The sequence below is a fragment of the Aedes aegypti genome, chromosome 2, assembly GCF_002204515.2.
Source record: "Aedes aegypti strain LVP_AGWG chromosome 2, AaegL5.0 Primary Assembly, whole genome shotgun sequence".
Classification (NCBI taxonomy): domain Eukaryota; kingdom Metazoa; phylum Arthropoda; class Insecta; order Diptera; family Culicidae; genus Aedes; species Aedes aegypti.
The window spans coordinates 344,948,524-344,974,994 of NC_035108.1; the positions used below are offsets into that span (position 1 = coordinate 344,948,524).

Genomic DNA, 26,471 nt, shown 5'->3' on the forward strand with positions numbered 1-26,471 from the left:
GCATTTAAAATTCTTCCGAAAGAGGTGCGCTTCGCGAAAGAGAACCACGTGATTATTGGGTTGAAATCAAATTCAGGTTAACTTCTTAGTCCATGAGTCCTCTTGTGGTGTAGGGGTAGCGCGCCCTGTCTAGTGAACAGGTAGTCGTGAGTTCGATTCTCACCGGAAAGTCGTTTAACTTATTCGCAAATTTCACATCAATTTGTCCATTTTAGAGGCGAATGAACATGGCTGTAATGCTCTTAAATATTTCAACTGTTTGCTTGTAAAGTCGCTATAAATTGTGTAAAAATATGTACCAAACCAAACCACATCTACACTCTACAGTATTGAACAAAACAACTTTTTGGATCTTACATAAAAAAATATCAATTTTAAAGGGTTACATTTGAATGAAATTTTCACAGTTCTTCAGACATAAATACATATATTTTTGAATAAATTTTCCAACCACGAAAACAAAAGCAATACCGGTTTGATTGATTGAAGAGAATGTTTTGACGTTTGAATGTTTGAATGTTTTGATTTCTGATAATTGACATAATTAAACAAATTGAAGGATTAGCTTTATGTTATCTTCAGCAAAGTTGTAGATTTTGGTGAGATGATTAAGTTTGCTCAAGACAGTTTATGTGTAGGGCTTTCAGATAAATAGTTTTATACATTTTTCGTCGAACATTCAACTTTAGTAAAAACTGAAGCCTGGAAAAATTGTTCAAAAATATGTGTCAAAATTCAAGATGTGTCTAATGATCTTTGAAAATTTCATTAAAATACACAAATAACTGAGATCTAGCTTAACAAAATTGATAATTTTGATTTTTTTTCCCTTTTTTTCAATCATAAACATAAAGCATGAATATGTTTTATCGATTGATAAATCGTTGAGTGTGACCAACCGATCAAATTCCAAATTCTGACCACTGTTTAGTTCTTTAGATTACCGCTTAGATTTGGTGGAAGACAATCTAAATAATATATTCGACCTTATTCATTTTAATTTTAAGTCCTGTGTATCCTTATGATTTAAAGGACCTTAACTATACGATTTGCCCCACGCTAATTTTTTTTCTTTCGCAAGAGAGACATCCTTAAAAAAACCTCCTCAAATCATGCTAACACTCATGCGGTAATGTTTAGCACCATAGTCCCACCGTTGGCACAGTCGGCACTGTGGGGTTCTGGAAATTTGAAATGAACCTTTTTAACGTGACACATTCGGCTAGTTTTTCCACTCAAACATTCCGAGTGAGGGGCCTATCAAGGCGACCATGAACAAACTTTAGTTTTGTCGTCGTATGTGAAATGTTTATGACTCTTGTCAACAAAAAAGAGGAAGTTTTCTCTACCATAATCGAGTTCAAGCACTCTTGTTTACATCCAGCAAATTCGGAAATACTGTCCACGATTAACAGCACTCTTTGCTTACTCACTTGAATCTCAGAGCCTGGGCTATAAGTTGCTTTATTGGTCGGAAAATTTATATTATGCATCATACTGATTGCTTATTTCGATGCAATTTTCAAAACTATCCATTTCACTCTTGGAATGAAGAACTGTTTCTTCCATTTTTGTCACATTCATCATATTGAATCACGAAGCAATTCATCGAAGATATTAGAACTTTTAGACAATGTCATCGAAAATATTAGAACTTTTAGCTTAATGCGTAAATATAATATAATGTAATCTATATCGAATGGAATAAATAAAATACAAATACAACATATTGCGCTTACCACAACTTATCGGAAAACACAATCTCCTTGAATATACTGTCCTGCTTGTCATGGCTGACGGTTACCTTCTTGGACACGATCGCATCGTGAACCTTCTCCTTCACCTCGCTGGCCTTAAAATCGTTACGCATGTAGAACAACCGCACCACGTGATCCTCCGTCAACGAAGGATAGCTGGACAGCAGCGTGTGCAAATCCAGAATCAGCATTTCGGCATCGCACGTCAGCAGGTTCGCTAAATTGGAGATCACATCGATGGGCGAATCGTTCTTGGCCACATTCGGGGCCACCTTCTCGAAGAACATCTTGATCTGTTTCGTTTCTTTGATGACCTTCTTGGCCATGAGCTCGCACTCTTGACGAGGTTTGCTAAGGCGTTTCGAGAGCATGGCCTTGATGTATCGTTTGGCCACCAGTCGCTGGGCTTCGTTTATGACGTACTCGAAGTTGACCGACCGAAGGTGATTGTAATCCTGCGAGAAAGCAAAACCATGTATAAAATAATGTTACAAATCATGACGAAGTTCCCTACAAACTTACCTGGAAGTAATCCTCCAATGTAACACAGATTGTGTCGACAGATACCGTAGTTCCGACCCACTTCAGAGTGAAGAGTTCGTTGAAATGTATTTCCAAATCCAAAAATGCTTCCTCGAGCAAGAACAGTCCTGCCTCGTCCCGTAGAAGCTGGTAGGTGTTCAGCAAACGCTCAAACTCTTCGTAGTGCATGGTTTTCGATTTGGGCCAATACAGTTGCTTCATTTGCTGAGCCAGTTCCTTCATCTGAGCGCAGTTGTTCACGATCGTGATTATATGTTGAGTGAAGAACGGTGCCTGGCTGCGATCCCGGAAGTGGCGTTCCTTATATTCGATTATTGCACCGCGATAGTTGTGACCGTATTTGATCACTTGCTGGATACTCAGAATCAATGCGTTGAATGTCAAATCGGAATGTATTGTGTTGGTGACTTGAAGATTCTGATCGATCATCTGGAAGATAATTACCGGGGCCGAAGTGTGGTAGTACTGATCGGCCGAATCCGCTGGAACTCCATTGATCCAATCAGCTTTCTCAGTTTCCAGAGTTTTGGTCATCCACTCCTGATAGTTTCGTTCCATCGTTTGGAGATAGGCTGTTTCCATTTCCTTGAGAACCTCATTGCCAACCAGGGGACCCACGTCCGACAAATCAATCATCAAATCTGGATGTTGCATCAGCTCCCTACCGGGATAGGTGTTCATGATCCACGACAAAATTGTAACGAACTCGTTTCCTTCCAGGCCCATCTGGATCAGTTCTTCAAGCTATAAATATAGGGAATGCTATTTAGTTTACTATATTCACTTTAAACTTGGGGCCGTCCATATACCACATGGAGAACTTAAAGAGGATAGGGGGTATGAAAAAGTCCACGTGAACATTGTTTATTTGAGAAAAGAAAGTTCTAATCATTTTTTTAGTTCGAGGCAAATGACTGTAATGGGCACGGTAAATGGCTGGGCATGGTGTTCCATTGGTACCTCACGTACCTGCAGGAATAAAATACACCCCTTTGTGTGGTCCTTACCCAAGTAACATTGGCAGCTGAACAACAACTTGTTCAGCTAAAATGGTGTTTATACTGTTTATACAGCCTTTTTCAGCTGAATGAACTGTTGTTCAGTTTCTAATGTACCGTCTAATTACCGTAAACGTACCACATTTGACGCGGGTCCAAACTTGACGCATTTTCTAATTAATTTTATGATAGAGTAATTCTAGTTCAGACTAGCATAAGAAAATTCATTGTTTAATCTTCATTTACATGCTATTGAAGGATTCCAATTGAAAAATGTTTATTTTTGATTATTAATAGGCAAAAAATAAAATTTATTTGAAAATGCATCCGTCAAAGGCGTATTTTTCTCGGGGGGACGCCATTCGGCATAAAGCCGTTTGGCATAAAATAATTTGGCATAACGGTCGTTTGGCATAATCATTGAAAACTGAGTTGCTATGTTTTTGGCGTTACTATTGCTAACATTCTCATATGTGATTTTCCCTTCTTTTGGTCATAGGCTGTTCTTTCTCATTACGTTGTTAAACTAGTGGTTTGCATTGTAGCTACTAACATTTTCATTGACAATTTTGCCTCCTTTCCTACGTTGTTATTATGACTACTAACATTTTCATCGACGGTTTTCCCTTCTTTTGATCACCATATCTTCTTTTAAGTAGCACTATTTAAATTTCTAATTTCTTTTCTTTTATGCCAAACGTCCATTATGCCAAATGACCATTATGCGAAATGGCCATTATGCCAAACGACTTTATGCCAAATGACTTTATGCCAAACGGGGTAGCCCAATTTTTTTCATTCCTTAGTGATGTGCTAATTATTGTTAATCAATTTTCGTGAAAATATTGTGCTGTTTTACAGCAGTATCATCATCAACAGTCAGTAATATTCTTTTATTCATTAATTGACGAAATTTTTCTATTTTTAAGGTTTAAGACATATTTTTGTATGAAAATCTTGTACGTCAAGTTAGGCACACAATGTTCCTTATTATTTGCTATTTTGTTCAGCATGGGAAAAGAAATGTTTATGATGCTTGCATTCAAAAAAAAATCGTCCGTAGAACAACCCATTGCTTTATGTAATCACATTTAAAGGATCATCCATAGATTACGTCACGTTTTCAGAGAGAGAGGAGCGGATTCATCGAAACGCAACGATTCATACAAAATATTCGCATTTTTCACACAATAAATGTGGCCAAGGTGCACTGGGGTTGAAAAGTTGGTACAATTTAGCGCGGTTCATGGGGACGTCAATGTTTCAAGGAAGCTTCAATAGCCAGTTCGTGATCCCAGAGAGCCACAATTCAAGTTTCGGTGAAATGAAATGAGTGAGTGAGTGAGTGCGAATCATTTCACCGAAACTTGAATTGCGGCCCACCGAGATCGAAACTGTCGGATCCCATGTGCAACACTCAAGCCCAACCACCTCCCCCTCCATCTCAGGAATACAACGCACAGTTATAACAGTTCATGGCTTCACAATTCGAATTTCGGGGAAATGAGTCTGATCAACACTGGCGTCAAATTAAGCCCATTGAAGAATTGATGCGTCAATTAACGAACCTAATTTGTTCCACAAAAAGTCATTAAAACATGAAGAAAAAACGATTAATATATTTTACAGATTTTTACCTAATTCTATAATAGTTCAGCTAGCATAGCTTTAAATTTCAACAAAATCGGACAGATTTTGATGATTTGACAAATGTTTGAATTTAGAATTTTCTTAACAGCATCAAATATGGTACGTCCACGGTACCTGGCTAGCCTCTTGCCCAGCAACTCCTATCCCTACCTCCTCGTGGTACTGGTCGGGGTAGGAGTAACCTTAGGGAAGATCGGGTAACCAACCCTGGTGAGAACTTTGGTCGTATGCTGACAGGGAAGGGGGGTTTGCTTTTACTTTTGCTTCAGCAAACCTGGAACGTCTGTACTCCATGTTAGGAGCGGCTCACAACAGCGTCTGTTCCGCATGTCAGGGGCGGTAGATCATCGTCCGAGTGCCAAAGAAGGACTCTAAGCTAAACTGGGCACTATGGTCCTCCGAACGTTTAGGGGGAATGGTCCTCCGGAAATCTAGAGGGTTGATGTCAGGCCCTGCAAGCCAGCCGTAAAAAAAAACAAGCAACGAATAATCAACGAGAGAATACTAACCGGGACAATCGGCGAAGACCACAGCGACGTAAAGGGACTAGCAATTAGAAGCTCGTTACGCGGAACTGTAAATCTCTCAACTTCATCGGGAGCATACGCATACTCGCCGACGTGCTGAAGGACCGTGGATTCGGCATCTTAGCGCTGCAGGAAGTGTGTTGGAAGGGATCAATGGTGCGAACGTTTAGAGGTAACCATACCATCTACCAGAGCTGCGGCAACACACATGAGCTGGGAACAGCTTTTATAGTGATGGGTGATATGCAAAGGCGCGTGATCGGGTGGTGGCCGATCAATGAGAGAATGTACAAGTTGAGGCTCAAAGGCCGGTTCTTCAACTTCAGCATAATAAACATGCACAGCCCTCATTCCAAAAGCACTTTTTACGCGCAGCGCAAACGCGAGTACGACAGCTGTCCATGCCACGACGTCAAAATCGTCATAGGAAATCTAAACGCTCAGGTTGGCCAGGAGGAGAAATTCAGACCGACTATTGGAAAGTTCAGCGCCCACCGGCTGACGAATGAAAACGGCTTACGACTAACCGATTTCGCCGCCTTCAAGAATTTGTAGCAACTACTTACAGCATAGCCTTCCATACCGATACACCTGGAGATCCCCCCAGCAGACAGAATCACAAATCGACCACTATCGTGGCACTAACATCGACTCTGACCACTATCTGGTGATGATTAAATTGCGCCCAAAACTCTCCGTCTTTAACAACGTACGGCACCGACGGCCACTACGGTATGACCTAAAGCGGCTTATGCAACCAAATGTCGCAGCTGTGTATGCGCAGCACCTCGAAGCTGCTTTACTATAAGAGAGTGAGCTGGATGAAGCCCCTCTTGAGGACTGCTGAAGAACAGTGAAAGCAGCCATCAACAATGCTGCTGAGAGCAACGTCGAGTACGTGGAGGAAGAATGCAGCGCGGGCGGTCATGCTGCAGCAAGGGATCAGACAGAACGTGGAACGTTGTAGACGGAAGCGGCAACAGCAGACCCGCCTCTTTCGGGAGAAAAACCGCCGCCTGGAGGAGACGGAGTGCGAGGAGATGAACCAGCTGTGCCGGTCTCAAGAAACACGTTAGTTCTATCAGAAACTCAACGCATCCCGCAACGGCTTCATGCCGCGAGCCAAGATGTGCAGGGATAAGTATGGGAGCATTTTGACGGACGAGCGTGAGCTGATCGAAGAGTGGAAGCAGCACTTCGACGAACACCTGAATGGCGCTGAGAGCACAGGCAATGAAGGACGGGACAAAGGAGGAAATGCTGTCGTCAGTACTGCGAGCGATGGAAAGCAACCTGCCTACGCTTTGAGGGAGATTAAGGATGCCATTCACCAGCTCAAGAACAATAAGTCTGCTGGTAAGGAAATATGGGCTCATAAAGATGGGCCCGGAGAGGCTGGCCATTTATTTGCACCGGCTGATAAGCACAATCTAGACAACAGAACAGCTACCGGAGGAGTGGAAGGAAGGGGTAATATGCCCCATATACAAGAAAGACGACAAGTTAGATTGTGAGAACTTTCGAGAGATCATCATTCTTAACGCGACCTGCAAAGGATTATCCCAGATCATCTTTCGTCGTCTGTCACCTGCAGTAAACGAGTTCGTGGGGAGTTATCAAGTCGGCTTCGTTGACGGCCGATCGACAATGGACTAGAGCTTTACTGTACGGCAAATCCTCCAAAAATGTCGTGAATACCAGGTACCAATGGACGAGAACAGCTTTCCCGGGAAGCTAACGAGATTGATAAGAGCGACGATGGAAATTGTGCAAAATTGGATTCAGGCGAACACTCCAGTTCGTTTGGATCTGCCGGGGACTACGACAAGGTGATGGACTTCTGAAAAATAAAACCTGGCAATATTTGCCATTCAATCATGCATGACGAGAATTTACAATTTACTGACTTTTTCGGTAGTTCAAGAACCCAGTAGGGTCGGTAAAAACCCTAGTAATTTAATTAAGCCAAGGTGAAGAAATCGAAAATTTTATTTGTACATATACAGTAATGCTAGTTTTATATACAGTGGGGATTCGCTGGTTGGAACACGACTGCCTTCCATCTAACGAATCCCCGACCCGTTAGTTGGAACGGCTGACAGCTTGTGAAAATGCTCCAGAAGGCCCAAGTAAAAATGGAACAACTGTCAAAAGTGAAAAAGCAGTTTTCACCGTTCAAATCGTGAAATTGAAAAAAATAAAAACACACAGCTGTTTTATTTCCAAAATAGAAAGGCTGTATGTTTTTATTTTTTCCGATTGGTTGATTTCAAGGGCAAAAAGTGCTTTTTCATTTTCGATATTTGGTTCATTTTTTGCGCATCTGGAGCGCAAATCGTCACGAAACGCACATATACATACACATTTGTTCTATATATGGAGATTTCAATGCGACGGTTGTCAGACGTCAAAGTTAGTTTGACATTTTCTCCTGACATTCGAGTGCTTTTTAGTTAGATTTTTTTTCCAACCATCGAGTCATTCTATGTAGCGGACTCCCAACGAGCGAATCCCCACTGTACACCGTTTATTTGCATAAATTGCAGCTTAAGCAGCATGTTAACTTTTGTATACAATGCCAAGTTTGAGCTGTCAGATAGTCGCTTAACTTATGGCATAATATTTCATATTCGTCTACAGTAGGGGAAGGGGTGGCAAAATGAACACCTTAAGGATATCATCTTGTTTTTGATAGAAAAACGAAGAATTTGTATGGTTCTATCGCATAACATCAAAAATAGGGATTGTTGTGGATGAAATGTGCTGTGAAACCGGCAACACGGGCTGACGATACAAAAGAGCAATAGTAAAGAATATCACTGTTGGTAGGAAGTCGTTTTGTGATTAGCGTGAGGCAAATACCAAATTGTATGTACATCATAAGTTAGATTTAGAATATAACCTCCGAGCTAAAAGTTACGTCAGTTCTAATTTTCAAACATGATTTTGTAAATTCTTAGTTTCGCCAGATATTTTCCATTCAATTGACCTCCGTATCAACCCGAACACTCCGATTTATGCTCTAAATCGTCCGTGCGTGAAAAAAAAATCATTCAAATTAGTTTTTCCTCGGTAAAAGGCACGGTGTTCATTTTACCAACCCTGTTCATTTTGCCACCACTTCCCATACATATGTACATAAAATTGAGACAAATTGGTACTCTTTTATTTGGAATACCTACATATTTTTCCCGGTGTGAGCTATTTCCCGGGTATTCCCCGTATTTTCCCGGTCAGGATGGATGAACACCTTGCAAACAACAGAGAACAAACTTCCATAATGTAGAACATTGAATAATCTATATCTATCTATCTATCTATAGTGCTAGACCGCAACTCCTAGATAAATGTGTTAATGAATCACTGGTCAAGTTTGTTGGGGAATTCGTAAAAGATTTCTTAGATTTCCAGCAATCATCACTGATAGAATAGAGTAGAGCAATTCCTGAGATAAATCGTATATGAAGTTTTGATGAAATACATACGAAACTGCCTGGAGAAATAACTGCAAAGCTCGACGAAGAAACTCCTATAGGAATTCGTGGTGAAACCTATAATAAATTTCTTCAACGAATCTAGATTTGTGATTTTCTTGGAAGAACTCCTGTAGTAATTTGTGGAAAACCTACTGAAGTAAAAATCGGAGGAAAAATAGTATTGGTAGAGAATCTGTGACCAAAATCCTTGGAAAATTGCTGGTTAGGCATTCCGCATAGAATTCACTCCAAGAAGTAGAATTATAGTGACTATAAAGACCCTTTTGATTAAGAAAGATAATTTAGAGACCTTTACCAACCAACATACTTACATATTTCGACAACGCGTTGTGGTACATGCTCACGTACTCCTTCAGAATGTTGTAATGCGGCGGAAAGCACGGAACGCAAAGCGACTTTACCACGCGCAAATCCTCCAGCAAAAACTGTCGAGTCAGCTCCAAATCCCGCACCAACCACAACTTATTGTCCGATCGTTCCTCCAGCTTGGAGCCCTCGATCCGCTGGACTACCGCTTCGTTCAGGACCTGCAGGGCTTTTTTGCGCCACTCCTTTGGCCGTCCCGGTGGAATGAATCCCGTCTGTTTCTGCTGCTGGAGAGCAAAGGCGTCCGCTTTCTCTTCTCGTTCGATTATCCGAAGTGCGGTCACGATTACCGTGGGTTCCTTGCGGACCGTATTCAACGTCCGCTGCAGAATCAGCCGTATCTTTTTCTCCAAAGTCGCCGATACGGTTTCGACTTTTTCAAAGTACCGCTTGAGGGTGATCTTATCGTGGGCGTTTTGCTTTGGAAGCTTGTGCAACTCGAATAGCAAATCGTCCCGGGAGTTCTCCAAATCAGACAAACACTGATGGGCGTGCAGGAGTTTATCTTCCTCGATCCATTGCATTGTTTTGGCTACGCTCGACTGGACGGTGAAGATATGCTTCAGGTTCTCCATTGCGGTCATATACTGCGAGTGTTTGGCATTTTCGTCCCGGACGGCTTCCAAAGCGTCGTAAATGGACGGAACGTCCGTCAGCTGCGAGATGGCACCCTTCATCTGCTCATCTATCTCTCCGATGTCCTCCAGAGCGGAAAGAAGCTTCTTGACGCCGACCTTTACGTCGTCCGTCTGATTTTGCATGCAGGTTTTGAGCATCGCCTCGATCGATACCTTCTTCCGGTAGACTCGGTGCCGATATTGGTCAACCTTTTCCAGCTGCCCCGGCCGCTGGAACATATTCTTGATTTCTTTGATCGCCGCCTGGCGTGCTTCCTCGTCGATTTGCTTTAGATCCATGACTTTATCTGATCGTTTTCCACTTGATTTTCACGAAAATTTCCACTAATTTCACCACTTTCGACTGGGGCGTATTTTTAATACCGTAAAACGGGGTAACTTTGATAATGCGGGTAACTTTGATAGTGCGTAACCAACCACATACTAAACGAAATATCATAATTTCTGTTAATCAGTTAAGCAAAACGAATGCAAAACTAAGGAACATTTGTATGACACTTCATGTAAGAGCGGTTTTTATTTGAATCAACAACATTCTAGGCTTTCTATATGAATTTTAAAAAATTACACAATTTTAGCATTTTCTAAACGCTTACAAACAATCTGTTCTACGATCACTATTTGATGTAGTTTTGAATAGTTGGTCACTTTTCTTTGACAGCCTAGTTATCATAAAACTTGAAATCGGTCTCAAACCTCTTAGCGAAAAGCATTTTCACAAACTGGGACCATTTTTGTAAACTAAGTCAGAAATTTCCATGTAACGTTAAACGCCTAGAGGTATGCAATGCCCTACAAATGTTCGTTATTCATTCAATTTTGTTCGAATCATACTCCATTATCAAAGTTACCCCAAAACAGAAAACGATCTTTCGATTATATGAAAAAATATATATCCATTCATAATAAATCTTTTGCCAATCTATCGACTATAATCGATAGCTAGGATACCAGTACTTGTTTTAAAAATATAAATTATAAATCTTTGAAACAGCATGCATAAATATTGAAGTTTTCTTCGAAAAAACTATCAAAGTTACCCCGTTTTACGGTACTCGAAGTGTCATTTTTCTATTCGCGCAAACGGTATCAATGACGATGACGTAAACAATTTGGATCACGTTCTTGCGACTTAAGCTAGAATGGAAAGGGGTCTCTCAACAGTAATGCAACATGAATTTATTACTAAAACCACGTTCACAGCATGATAATCCAACACGTACTCACACAACTGCACAGTCAATGGACCGATGCACGAGTTCACTGATTTGACGTTTGAGCGGTGCCGAATTCACTCGTTGCTATGGTCACGTAAAAAACACGGCACCGCTCAAACGTCAAATAGTGAACTCGTGCATCGGTCCATAGGCCAGGGGAAGTGGTTCACCTAGAGTGAATTTCTGTCAAAGAAAAAGTAGATTTTGTATGAGATTTGACAGAAAAATGAATGACAAGTTCATCCACTTCTCCTGGCCTATGATTGACTGGAGATTAGACTTGTCTAGAAAACTGGCACCTCGTTTGTTTGCATCTTTCAGTTTTTAAGGATACCCGGATAAAAACGTATCATTCAGTGAATGGAATAAACCATAAATGTACAATATAACGTATTGGATACCATACAGCGTATTGTAATTGAATGTCGAAGCAACATTATTCTTGATTGAATATACAATTCAAGAACAATATAATATATTGTTAACCTTTGGATTCTAGTTCAGTTTTTAAAGCAGTTTCAAAATATGTAAGAAACTGGATACCCCTAAACAGCCAATTATTGGCTCATGTCACATCCCTGGTTCTGATACGCCTCGTAGAATCTCTCATTGGACCAGTCTATCGAACCGCTAAACAAAGCCGCCCGAACCAAAACACGAGTCGCGCCTTCTCGCTCGCATACAAAGAAACATCCGAACATAATTTGTTATTGCAAGCATTCTCACCCACCCACACACTGGTCTCGTCTCAAACGCCTTTATTCGTTCTATCGCATCACAATATTCACAATCGTCTCGTCGTCGTCGTCCTAAGCTAAAGTCAGTCACCACATATCTTATCAGTTTTGCATCGTTTTTTAGGTGTTGCTAAATCGTTGTTATCCAGTCTTGTTTCGTTGGCTCAACCCATTAGCAGCGATTCACATCAGTGCCGAGCACTTTCGGTTTGGATTGTGATTGTGAAGCGACTCTTCACGGTCTTCCATTATTATCGAGAGCATATCCCCATCGAAGCGCAGGAAAAGAAAATGGTAAGTTGCTTTCTAATGTATAGAGTGCCCTGCTGATGGGGCACGTAATCGGCCATATCCGGCCAAGCTTGCTTGGCGTTATAGAACGGATAGCATAGATACCCGCCTATAATGCCAATGGTTTTCCTTTCTCTGGTATAGAGCGAAGCACAGATCTGCGACATCAGCCCCGAAGCCAAAGAGGAGATTAGCAAGTTTCGATTCCGACGGAATGCCACCAACACCGCCCTGATTTGTGAGTATTTACTCTACTGTACTTGTCGGATATTATTGCTATTATTGTGTATGGTTCGGTTTGAATCATGCAATCAATTAGCTATTGTATTGTGTTTCAGCATATACATAGCTATCATACGAATGAATGGAATGATTTGGGTGAATCACCGAACATTATCCATTCAAATTCTTTACTTGGTGTTGAATATTGATAGGATATAATAGAATAAAATACACAGCTTATAGAATAATCTCGAATAACTACTATCAGTTAAAAACATTATCCAAATGAGAAACTTTTGATAAATATTTATTGGTGTTAAATTTTCTTAGCTAAGTGTTTAAAGAACACTCCGATCAGTTGTTTTCTAGTACAGTCCTGGTAGAAGGCATCTTTTTAGATTCTAAATGTAATTCTAAAACATAAAAATATCAGTTTTAATTTGAAAATTTTGGAAATTTATTTATTCTAATCTATCCTAAGTACTTGTACAGCCAATATTGAAAAGCATCTTGGAAGTACCGAAGTTTCTCCCAGTATTTTCTTGTCGTCAATATTTACGATATGCTGTAAATATTAATGCTGACAAGAAAATACTATGGTACAAACATTAAAAAATACGTGATATGGTACAAATATTAAAATGGCCAGGCCCACTGTGCAGACTTGGGTTTGAATATAATTCAAATACAATATGTCTATCAAATTATCAACGTATGAATAATGTGATAAACGCAGATTTTTGTACTTTTAAATGGAAGAATCGGGGACAACCGTACCAACGGTACCAACTGTTTTATTTCTTTAATCTCAAGGATTGCAAAGATAATTTCTCTCATTGCTTCTTTCAACATTTGAAAAACAAAACTGACTGTTTGGACCAACTACCGTGAGGGACCGAAATACGTACACTTGACCTAATTATCATTGCTGTGTGGTTTGTTTGCCTTCTTAGCGATTTGCTAACAAAAGTGGATATAGTTTTCAACAGATTACCAGTGCAATTCCTAATTTTTTGAGCCCGCTGCTTATTATGATGTGTTTGAACAGTAAGTATTTGTTATTCCAATGCAATATATGCCGTTTCTGACCAGTACAATAACTATATTTGAGGTTTATTGTCAAGGGGTAGATCACTCTTGATGCATCTGTTGAAGTTCTATGCATTCGAATGCATTTAAATGCATACTCAGCAAAATTTTCAATCCATGGCTTGCTCCAACGATCGATTGTTGTCCTTTTAGAAGTGTCAAACTTGTTATTCCACAAACTCAAGAAGAGCGGCCTTTTTTCCACTTACCCATAAAAATGGCTCTGAGAGGAACTAAAAACATTTCTTTCAGCACGTGTGGTACCATGGACGTACGAAGTCTCGGATGTCGGCATTAGGGAATGACATTATTTCAAAAATCTCCAAATTCATCTCTTCGTGGACAGTAAGACTAACGACATGAACGGAGGAGCTTGAAAACAGTCACACAGCTCAACGAAGAAGTAAATCTGTCCACAATATTTAAAAGTTTTGTTGTTTGTCAAAATTGCTAATCCCTAGGCAGCATATTTAAGTGGTGCTCCTGTGTCTGTTAAGATAGGAGTAGATTCGATAGGAAAACTGAATTACGGGGTTTAACAGATTTGTGGTTCATAAAAGGTAGATGGTAATGACATAAAATAAATTATACTCAATATTGTAGAAGACTCTACTGATGAACTTTATTAAACCATACTTGAGATCATCACTATTCATTGAAAGAGGTAGAACAGTTGGTTGGGGCTTTCCAAAATGTCACGTGCACGGGAAAAAATTCTGTGGTTAAAATAACTATTTTAGCTGACTACGCCCATTCTTAAAACTACCATGGAAATTCAGACCAATATACTATGTTTACGGTACACCCCACCGCATTACTGGTACATTTGACAGAAATAATTTACAACAATCTGATTTCAACTACAGACATGGTAAAATCAAGCGCATTTCTGGTCTGCTGAAAATTGCCGGTGCGAGCGCTTAAGATAACCCCCTAGAATGGTAGTTTTTACCGCACAATTTTTTTGCGTGTGCTTTTCTTCTGAAGGAACCACGCGTTGCACTTGAGGAAATACCGTAATGTTTTTCTCGCATAAGAATCGAATAGAGCGTGGAAAAAATACGGCGCTTCGTTCTCTCAGAGAAAGGTTGTGTAAAGCTCAGGACAAATACTTCAAATGTTTATCGATTCTGTTCTAAACCGAAATTAAAGTTCAAATATTTCCACCTTCATTTGGATGTGAAATTTCGATGCGGATTTTTATCCTTCTTCAGTAGAGCATATACCATGGGTTTCTCGGGCAGAAGGTTCTGGTCAATCCTGATCCAAAATCAAACTGTTTCTACGGGGACGTAGGACGATTTTTTCTGGAAAATTTCCTCTTCCCGTAATGTCCACTGCGTATATGACCTTCCATGAATAAATCAAAAATGCTCTTAAAATTGTGGGCATCAGTTAGGTTTCTAATTCAAATGCAATATATTTCGAGTAATTAATAACAGCTTGATAACCTGAAATAAATAAATTTTGTGATTAGGTACTTGCAGAATATCAAATGAAAATTATTTCTGCAAACAGTTTTGAAACTTCCACAACAAATAATAAAGCGTTGCTATAGATGGTTTAGGTCAGGGCTAAGTTGATATGGATGTCCAAAAAATGCATCTGATGCAAATTGATGTACATTTGATGTGCACCGAAAAAGTGATCCACCCCTTGTTTATTGTACTGTACGGATTTTGATGCATATTTCCAATTTGAATCTAAATCCGTACACAGGAAAAGTTTACAATATTTCGTCATGTTCTAGCCAAAACACATGATACAATGAAGCCCAAATATAGCGGAACCCCCTCAGTTTTCACAACCGATGAGAAAGCCAGAATTGTAAACTGGATCCTTGCAACGGCCGCAGCAGGATTTCCGGTGGGTGAAAAGCTGGTATGTTAAATCTATCGATTTTTCTGACGTCTGTTCATTTATACATTAATGTATAGGTAATTTCGTACGTCACTGCTGTTCTTCACTTACAATTTTGCTAATGCAAAATATGTTATTTTGCGAAGAATTGCAAACTATGAAAGTGCTCTTAAAACACAAAGCTGAAAATGAGGCATTGTTCAATATGGTATGTAATGTCGGTAATAGAGAGAAGAAGATAAAAATGCCATCTTTAGCATCCAGGTTTTGAATTTTAAGTAGCTGTACGGATTCATTTTTATTCCTAATTTTTAATGATTTCCACTCAACTTTTATATCTAGATGTGATTATTTACATCTAAAAAGATGTTAGGGTAACAGAAAAAAGGCTGATCGATTCTTTATACAAACCCACACATTTTAATCATAGGCTTTTATTTGGCTTAGTGCTTAGGTGTACGGATTTCGGTCCCACACGGTACAACCTGTGATAAAACCACATCAGCGAAAAAAGTTCATAGCCTTGATTTTTTCAGGGTTTCTTTCTAAAGGCTGGTTTGCTACTGACAAGAAAAGGAATCGCCTATCTCGATGCGTGGAAAATTTCTTCCAGAAATGGTCCAGAAAATCACATTTTTCTGATCGCAGTACGCAGTTGAGAAGAAATGTCATTTCAAAGGGAACCCTCTAAAGGAAAATTCTTGACTCATTCAGTCAAGGAATTTCTTTACTTTTCTTGAGCGAAACAGCATACTTAGCTTAATAATAAAAAGCTTTAATTACAGTTTTTTTATATTATAACCCTTCTGGTCAATCCACATATTAATATGATGAAATTAATACTAAAGATATCACTACACGATTTGCAAAATGTACATGTATTTACCTAGGCATTGATATTTCAGAAGCCATAGAAGTCACAAGTTACATATCTCACAAGTTACCTCTCGACTTTCATAGTAATCCAGTCACAAAAAAATGACAATTGACGAGTAATTTTGAACGTATCGACTTGGATTCAGATAAATTCCAGTGCAGTATTTTCACAGATATTAGGCGACTTCTCACAAAAGCTTGGACATCTTAGAAAACGGATAACTTAATCAGGAATTTCACTTGGTCTTCAGCATGATTTACAGAATCCTTGTCAGGAATTCCATTGAATTCCGAACGATGTTTTTTAAGGTGGGATTCTGACCGAATTTCATACACATTTCCTATGGTATTATTTTTTCAATCTCAGCAGTCGCAAACATTTCAAACTAGGATTAGGATTCTGGCGGAATCCTGTGCATATCTCTTGTAGAACCTTGCAGTCTAGTTCAAAGGTGTGTTGGGCATGATTAATTAATTAGGCTACGGAAAGGATTCTCGCAATATCCAACATGATGTTTTGCATCAGTTTTTTTAAATTACTCAAAAAAAAAAAGGTTTAAACACTGCTTTACGTGAGATTTCAAGCAAATATCTAAAGTCTAAAATCACGTTATAGTTTGTTTTTCTTTTTTTCTGCTTGAAGTGAATCCTGAAGCAAGATTACTAAAATTCCTGAGAAATCTAGTTGGGATATGGAGCCTTAGCCTATTCTTGGTACTTTTGATACACTTGAACGGCCGGGCTTTTCAGAGCTTTGATCTCATTTTGCGTCGTATAGAAGTTCTTCCTACTGTAATAACTTAATTTAGTTTTTAATTATTAACCTTCACTATAAAGGAAGTGTCAAAAAATTATTTAAAAAAAACTTTGAATTGTATGACTTCGACTTATAGGACAGTTCAAGATCGAATGATCTCATACTTTTATTATTAAATGACAGAAGCTGTAGTGAGTGGTGAGTATAAAACACACTAAATTATATTTAAAACATATGAAGTCTTCCTCATCTTCAAGCGAATCTCGGTTGCGTTTCTGGGTTGTTTATCTCGATATGGACAAATTTCAATTGAATTTTGAATAATTTTGTTGTTAAGGATTTTGCCATTTAACATAACAAGTATAACCTTGATGAAAAACCAATTTCAAAAATAAAATCTTTCGTATTCCAGTGAAAATCGACCGCGAGAAGCAGCTGGTCACGGTTGACGAACTGCTGGATGATGTCTCGGTCGAAGACCTGCAGGAACAGCTGCCCAGCCACCAGCCCCGGTACATCATCTACAGCTACAAAATGGTGCACGACGATTCGCGGATATCGTACCCGATGTGCTTCATCTTCTACACCCCGCGAGACAGCCAGATGGAGCTGTGCATGCTGTACGCCAAAACGCGCATGGCCCTGCAGCGGGAGGCCGACCTGACGCGGTATTACGAGATTCGCGAGCTGGACGACATGACCGAAGATTGGCTCAAAGAAAAACTGAAATAAGCTTGGTACAACAGTCTCGCCGAAAGACGTTAGGATAATTTCGAACATTTTCACATCGTGAAATCAGTGATTTTGGATTGAATTCGCTGGGAAACAACACCCATTGCATTTTGCATTTAGGACGAAGAAGACACGAGCAATGCGTTTTATTTTACTACAAACATTAATCAGACACATCGCATGACTAATCAATTGTGATTATCGCATTTAAATTTAATATCAATTGGCTGTTTTATAAATCCCGGCAATACAAGTTTATATGCTAGCTGTTAGAGGTTAAACAAGCGAGCCAAAAGACACTTTCAATTAAGCTTTTAAGGAAAAATGCTTGAATATCCTGTTTGAATTTGCGTTAAACAACCATATTTTATGATGTCAATTGGTTTAATACGGATGCTATTCAGATCGATCATACCAAATGAATAGAATTTTTCGTTACTACTTCGACGAACAAGATCTCTCCGAGATTTTAACGATAACCATCGTAATTAGGTTTGTCTAGTTGTAGTTTTATGTATTACCGAATATCGATAAGCTAGTATGCAAAAACATAATCAACAAACAATCACAGGCCGAAATATGTGTATAAGCTTAATAAGAGAGTACAAGATAATATTGGTATACCAATAGTAGAGTAATGCTTGACAAAACATGGTAAATTCGATAACTTCTATTAGGTATATATTGGAATAGCAATAATAGAAGCCGCATCTAAGCCGAAAATGAATTTTGAAACTGGTATTTATTTAACATCAATCCGACAAGATCCAAGATCTGGAATATACGAAGGACTTACCTTATAGTGCGTTCAAAACCGAGATGCCTACTGTAAAGAACTTGAGTTTAGCTATTAAGTTGCACACCATGCTCTGCGAGAAATACATTCAGCTTGATTTTCAATGGTTCATTGATTCAAAATTTTCAGTCACATGCGAACCAAACTTTGCAGTTGAAACTTTTCTGACACCTTTTCAAATATTCGGTCGATAATGTCCATATCATCCGCAATGCAACAAATTGACTGGATCTCGTAAAAATCGTACCCCGGCTCTCCGCATAACACCTTCTAGCGCAATATTGAACAACAGGCACGAAAATCCATCACCTTGTCGTAGTCCCCGGCGGGATCCAAACGAACTGGAGTGTTCGCCTGAAATATCCACACAATTTTGCATCGTCGCTCCTATCAGTCTTGTGAGCTTCCCGGGAAAGCTGTACTCGTCCACAATTTTCCGTAGCGATACTATCGTATGCCGCATTGAGATCGATGAAAAGGTGATGCGTTGGGACCTGGTATTTATGACACTATTGGAGGATTTGCCGTACAGTGAAGATCTGGTCCGTTGTCGATCGGCCGTCAACGAAGTTGGCTTGATAACTTCCCAGAAACTCGTTTACTACAGGTGACAGACGACGGTAGGTCCAGTTTAAAATCGATATATCTCAAAATCCAGATAATTTAGAAACTTGGAGTCGTTAGTAAAGTTGTTCTGGAGGTGAAGCGCTATCTGATGGTGCCGTAAACTGGGGTGAAGTTGATCACTTTTGAGCATTTCTGTTCTATAATTCCTAGAACGATGCATGTATTATCATCCAATATTTTTAAAACCTGTACTGGTTGAATGTCTATCGAATTATATAAACGAAAATTTGATAAAATATTATCATAATATCAAGAACATATTTTAAAAATCAAAAAGTGGAGTTTTTGATTCCGGGGTGAAGTTGCTCAATAACTAGAATAAAGGTAAAGGTGTAAAGTGTCGTTAATAAAAAAAAAGACTGAGTATACAAAACATATCTGGAATGTATAAAACAAGTTTATTTAAATGGTGGCTTCATATAGCCGTGAAACTAGTCGATTATTTGGAGGAAAACCCTTCAACCGTTCTTCAAACATTTAATAAAGAAAAATCTGTTTTACATAGTATAATTACTTTGAATGGCAAACCGAATTCAGGAAGATCAAGGATAGCTATCAGATAATGCCAAAACTTATAAAATGTGATAATTGAAATCGGGTCATAGCTCTTTTAACAGTCTATACATGTGGGTATGGGAATGATCAACTTCTCCCCACTGATCAACTACACCCCGAATTACGGTACCTTATTTAATTCGGAATTTGAGGGCTAGGTGGCACTAGTGGGCATGGAAATTTCACTTTTGTTTTGTAGAGATTTCAGGATCCTGACCATTTAGAAGGATTGCGTCGTCGGCAAAGTTGTTTAGTAAGTTAAGGACTATCATTGTGCTGACATAGTTGATTCAAAATTTTGCCATTAGGCGGCACTAGTGAGTATGAAACTTTTGTTTGCAGATATCTCAGGAGCCTGACCACTTAGAAAGATGGCGTCTTCGGCAAAGTAGTTCAGTAGCTCAAGGGCTATCATTATTTGAGCCAAGAAATAGGATATTTTGCCACCAGGTGGTGCAAGTGAGCATGATTCTTTTGTTTTACGGGTACTGCAGGATCTTGACTTTTTAGACAGGCACCTTCGGCAAAGTTGTTCAGAAGCTTCAAGGTTTAAACAAAGAAAGAATTTGAGCTACTGAACAACTTTGCCGAAGCCACCATCTTTCTAAGTGGTCAGGATCCTGAGATCTGAAAATTTTGCTAAAGACGTCATATTTCTAAGTGGTCAAACTCCTGGGATATTCACATAACCAAGGGCGTTGAACAAAGTGCAACGCGTGACTACTCGCGTTACAAAAAATTGCGCGACGACCGAAAGGTTAACTGAGAACTCTTCTTGCCAATTCGACTCTACGAAGGCGCTGGCATCAGGAAAAAGTTAACTCTATGCGTGAGCGTCGAAAGTTTTACACGGCAAGGTGTAGGAAGTGAAATTTTAATGGTTATATAAAATTAACTACAATAGTTATTTAAAATCTGTTTAGTATATGTTGATAGTCTTTTGATGGGCTACATTATAGACATACTATTTAGATTTTTATATTTTTTCAATGATCTGCGAATTCTATAGCTTATCAAAGGTCTAACCTCGTACACTTAACTGAATTAAATTAAAATTAAAATTAGAATTAAATTAAAATTTTTTAGAAGCATTTGCTTTGCAATGTAAAAAAATCTGAGCTTCAGGGTCAACTGTGGTAATTACCTTCGTAGTCGCGAATTGACCAAATTTTTATGTGTATATCGTGTGGCAAGCACAAAGATGCTCTATGTTTGAAAACCAATAAAAAAATTGTAACAACACCTATCGTAGATGATTATAGACCGCTGTCTTGGGTTGGGACTCAATACAAGTCTCTACTAGACTCTCTATCACTACGGTTGGAACCAAGCCAGCTGATGGATCAATGACTGATGACTGTAAAATCACTTTGCGCTCGCAAAGGTGACATCAGCCTTCGTATGAGTGCCCCTCTTCGCAGGTTGTTCGTTTCTTATGTTTATTAGCACTCTTGTTTGCTTAAATTTGACTAGTTTTGGCTCAGACTTGTTTCGTAGATAAACTTCAGTAGACAAATTTCCATAAATAGTTGATGGCAACCGAGAGCAGAAGTGCTTCAGGGGTAATAATCTTGGTAACACATCGACTCATAAAAATTTCCATAATATTGACTTGCTTACTTCCAATCAAAATGACGCATTATCAATGATTTGTATGTTCTATATCTTATTCTTCTTCCTGCTATTACGTCCCCACTGGGACAGAGCTTGCTCGTCAGATTAGTATTCTTATGAGCACTTCAACGGTTTTTAACCTTCGGGCTGTCGCGCTGTTGTACTTTGTACAACAGTTGTGATTTATATACTATCATTTTGCAACAAAGATATCTATCAACACCAAAATGTATTCCACGAGAATCTTCTTAAGAACAATACTGACAGTTTTTATTTACAGTATAGCCCTTCATGATGCGGTAAAATCAACATGGAAGTCGAATAATGATGAACACACTATATGCGGTGGCATATCGTACTGTGCACTAAATATGGAACTAAAAAGCTGGGAACGACAAAGGGTGATGACCAATTGGATGGTCACCACAAGGTGTAATCAATCTAAAAGATTTTTAGTTCCAAATGAAACTATCACGAAAAGACTCTTAGAGCTCAACAAGAGAGTTCTTTGTACATACACTGGCCTATTAACTGGACACTGTCCGAGTAGATATCATTTAAAGAATATTGGTCAGGTTCAGAATGATATCTGTCGTTTTTGTAATATGGAACGCGAAACCTCGGAACACCTGCTCTGCAGTTGTAGTGCATTATACAAGCGCAGATCCAAATTTCTAAACGGGGGTTATTTACCACCAAGTGAAATTTGGACTGGAAATCCCAGTAAGGTTGTGGGTTTTATTAACTCTATTTTGCCTGACTGGGAAAAGACGCGTCAAAGTGCTTAAGCTGTTCACTTGATTCATGGTGGACATTTTTAGTTCCTTCAATGATGCGAATAGTAAAAAGGAACAAGCCACAAAAGTTCAATCCAATGGACGCAGTTTCTTAACCTTCCCAACAAAAAAAAAATATGCGGTTCGAGTAAACCACAGTTTAAAATCGATATATCTCAAAATCCAGATAATTTAGAAACTTGGAGTCGTTAGTAAAGTTGTTCTGGAGGTGAAGCGCTATCTGATGGTGCCGTAAACTGGGGTGAAGTTGATCACTTTTGAGCATTTCTGTTCTATAATTCCTAGAACGATGCATGTATTATCATCCAATATTTTTAAAACCTGTACTGGTTGAATGTCTATCGAATTATATAAACGAAAATTTGATAAAATATTATCATAATATCAAGAACATATTTTAAAAATCAAAAAGTGGAGTTTTTGATTCCGGGGTGAAGTTGCTCAATAACTAGAATAAAGGTAAAGGTGTAAAGTGTCGTTAATAAAAAAAAAGACTGAGTATACAAAACATATCTGGAATGTATAAAACAAGTTTATTTAAATGGTGGCTTCATATAGCCGTGAAACTAGTCGATTATTTGGAGGAAAACCCTTCAACCGTTCTTCAAACATTTAATAAAGAAAAATCTGTTTTACATAGTATAATTACTTTGAATGGCAAACCGAATTCAGGAAGATCAAGGATAGCTATCAGATAATGCCAAAACTTATAAAATGTGATAATTGAAATCGGGTCATAGCTCTTTTAACAGTCTATACATGTGGGTCTTCTTCTTTTCTGGCGTTACGTCCCCACTGGGACAGAGCCTGCTTCTCAGCTTAGTGTTTTTTTTATGAGCACTTCCACAGTTATTAACTGAGAGTTTACTATGCCAATGACCATTTTTGCATGCGTATATCGTGTGGCAGGTACGAAGATACTCTATGCCCTGGGAAGTCGAGAAAATTTCCAAGCCGAAAAGATCCTCGACCGGTGGGATTCGAACCCACGACCCTCAGCTTGGTCTTGCTGAATAGCTGCGCGTTTACCGCTACGGCTATCTGGGCCCCAAATATACATGTGGGTATGGGAATGATCAACTTCTCCCCACTGATCAACTACACCCCGAATTACGGTACCTTATTTAATTCGGAATTTGAGGGCTAGGTGGCACTAGTGGGCATGGAAATTTCACTTTTGTTTTGTAGAGATTTCAGGATCCTGACCATTTAGAAGGATTGCGTCGTCGGCAAAGTTGTTTAGTAAGTTAAGGACTATCATTGTGCTGACATAGTTGATTCAAAATTTTGCCATTAGGCGGCACTAGTGAGTATGAAACTTTTGTTTGCAGATATCTCAGGAGCCTGACCACTTAGAAAGATGGCGTCTTCGGCAAAGTAGTTCAGTAGCTCAAGGGCTATCATTATTTGAGCCAAGAAATAGGATATTTTGCCACCAGGTGGTGCAAGTGAGCATGATTCTTTTGTTTTACGGGTACTGCAGGATCTTGACTTTTTAGACAGGCACCTTCGGCAAAGTTGTTCAGAAGCTTCAAGGTTTAAACAAAGAAAGAATTTGAGCTACTGAACAACTTTGCCGAAGCCACCATCTTTCTAAGTGGTCAGGATCCTGAGATCTGAAAATTTTGCTAAAGACGTCATATTTCTAAGTGGTCAAACTCCTGGGATATTCACATAACCAAGGGCGTTGAACAAAGTGCAACGCGTGACTACTCGCGTTACAAAAAATTGCGCGACGACCGAAAGGTTAACTGAGAACTCTTCTTGCCAATTCGACTCTACGAAGGCGCTGGCATCAGGAAAAAGTTAACTCTATGCGTGAGCGTCGAAAGTTTTACACGGCAAGGTGTAGGAAGTGAAATTTTAATGGTTATATAAAATTAACTACAATAGTTATTTAAAATCTGTTTAGTATATGTTGATAGTCTTTTGATGGGCTACATTATAGACATACTATTTAGATTTTTATATTTTTTCAATGATCTGCGAATTCTATAGCTTATCAAAGGTCTAACCTCGTACACTTAACTGAATTAAATTAAAATTAAAATTAGAATTAAATTAAAATTTTTTAGAAGCATTTGCTTTGCAATGTAAAAAAATCTGAGCTTCAGGGTCAACTGTGGTAATTACCTTCGTAGTCGCGAATTGACCAAATTTTTATGTGTATATCGTGTGGCAAGCACAAAGATGCTCTATGTTTGAAAACCAATAAAAAAATTGTATTTGGATCACGCAAGTATGGTCGAATACAATCATAATTTGAAAGTGTGAACGTATTTTGCTCCATTTTTGAACGAAATTTGGATAAATCACAATTTTGATCTCACATATACTGTCCCCCAGCTTGATTTTTTACATGATAACTTAGTCATTTTTGCACCAATGACTCAAAATACACTAATTTTTCACAAATTTTGTCGGTCATGGTATCGAACATACAGGAATTAAATTCAGAACATTATCGATAATGATGTTATTTTTTTATCATATATGGAGTGGTGTTTTGGAATTCGTCTTGCATGCTGTAGCTGCCGACTCTAACAACTACACACTTAAATTATTTCACCGACCTCAGTAAAATTTTTCGCCGAGAATCCAACAGCTGAGAGCTCGGTAAATTTTAACGTCGAACCTCGGTACTTATTTTACCGAGATTTCGGCAATCCGAATTTTTTGCCGAGATCTCGGCGAACGTTACCGAGATTCGGTAAACGTAAAAGTTTTACCGAGAATCGTCAAATTATTACCGAGATATCAGCTGTTGGGTTCTCGGCGAAACCGTTTAAGTGTGTAGGCGAAGGAACCCGAGCAGACGAAAATAACTACTGAATATCAAACTGAGGTATTCCATACCAGATAATTTCCAATACTTATAACCTGAATGAGGTATGAATGAGCCCTGCATAAGAGGTAAAAAAAACCTCTAATAATACCTACTGCATATTTTACATTGGTATTTGCTGTTAATTAGATCAGGTATTGTAATACCTAAATAATACATGATGGATTTTCATATAAAAGTGATTTTTTTAATAGTAGTTTAAGAGGGCAGAATCCGTCATTAATTTCGGAATTTTCAAAAGCAGTTTTTTTGTACAAAATCGAGAAAAATTACAGGAAAATGTGTTCACTGTATTCTATCCTCCAACCGAAACACAGTGAACACATTTTCAACGAAAAAATTCCAGTTTCGAACAGAAAAACTGCTTTTGAAATTTCAATGATGACGATGATTACGATGACGAAGCGTTGAACGTTAATACCTTCAGCAGTCATCAATAGCTATCGAATATCAAAATAAAGTATTTTTAATTGTCTTAAACATGTTTTTCCGATACCATTAAAATACCAAAATGTGGAATTGACAACTGAACAATACCAAAATATGGTATGCATGAAGGCCCGAACTGTTCTAAAATCATTATTTAACTTTTTGAATAAAATTTTATATATTATTTGTTTTTTTTTTGTTTTGTTTCCAGATTAGAACCATAATTTTACGATGACCCTCCTCTGTTGTGGCTCTGTTATGGTTTATTTCCGTTCGCGCCTTCGCATATAATATTCATATTGTGTTGTTTAAAAGATGCATGCTTCTTTAAGAATGATTTCTAGAGAAAATCATTCATTGGAGGTGTTCCCTCTTCAAATTTTTATGTGCAATAAATAAATACAGTAATCAATGAACGATGTTTATTTAATACCACGTAATTCGTGGTATTTAGGATAGATAGTTGAACCTGTTTGGGTAATATCTACAGCTTGTCAACAAGCAACAAGTTGAAGAGTTTCAACTAGCTTCAACTCCTTCTGCTTATGCTACACTGACTATATACTATTATAAATATGTACCCATTCAATTATTAGCATTAACCTAAAAGAGAAGTAAATGTTGATTTGAAAATTTATGCATATTTCATGACTGCTACGAATGCACATGCAGCCCGATGCTATTGGAAATAATGCTTCGCGTACAAGATGAATAAACAGAGACACTTCGATCCGTTACCAAATGTACGGCAGGGACTGCTCGTTGTCTCCATATATGCATAGTTAGACAGCCCACAAGTGCCGCTTTCCATAATTCTTAGATTTAATAAATTTTAATTGAATGCAAATTGACCCACAATTTGTTGCTCAAACATAGCTAGGTTACTCCCCGCGGTGCTGTTGATGATGCTGGGACTGTTCGTAGTCTCCGAGTGGGACAGACTCTGTCTACGGTGGGCGATGCACCATAAATCCATTTCTAATCGATTAGATTGGTTCTCATCAATGTCGAGGGACAACTAGCAGCTGTCGCTAGCCCATCACTTCACTGC

At 38.7% G+C, this 26,471-nt stretch overlaps 2 protein-coding genes across 2 annotated transcripts; one reads left to right on the plus strand and one right to left on the minus strand.

Annotated features, from left to right (window-relative positions):
• Positions 1–1,662: 1,662 nt before the first annotated feature.
• On the minus strand, positions 1,663–10,358 carry LOC5578583 (exocyst complex component 3). Its single transcript, XM_001663923.2, has 3 exons — positions 9,284–10,358; positions 2,280–3,044; positions 1,663–2,212 (listed from the first exon to the last, which is right to left on the minus strand). Exons 1-3 carry the CDS (start codon positions 10,253–10,255, stop codon positions 1,736–1,738), a joined length of 2,214 nt encoding a protein of 737 aa, XP_001663973.1. The 5' UTR covers positions 10,256–10,358; the 3' UTR covers positions 1,663–1,735.
• Positions 10,359–11,926: 1,568 nt separating this feature from the next.
• Positions 11,927–18,484, plus strand: LOC5578582 (glia maturation factor gamma). The gene is made up of 3 exons (XM_001663924.2): positions 11,927–12,224; positions 12,366–12,459; positions 17,438–18,484. The coding sequence occupies exons 1-3, from the start codon at positions 12,222–12,224 to the stop codon at positions 17,755–17,757; spliced, it is 417 nt and encodes a 138-aa protein (XP_001663974.1). The 5' UTR covers positions 11,927–12,221; the 3' UTR covers positions 17,758–18,484.
• The last annotated feature ends 7,987 nt before the right edge of the window (positions 18,485–26,471 follow it).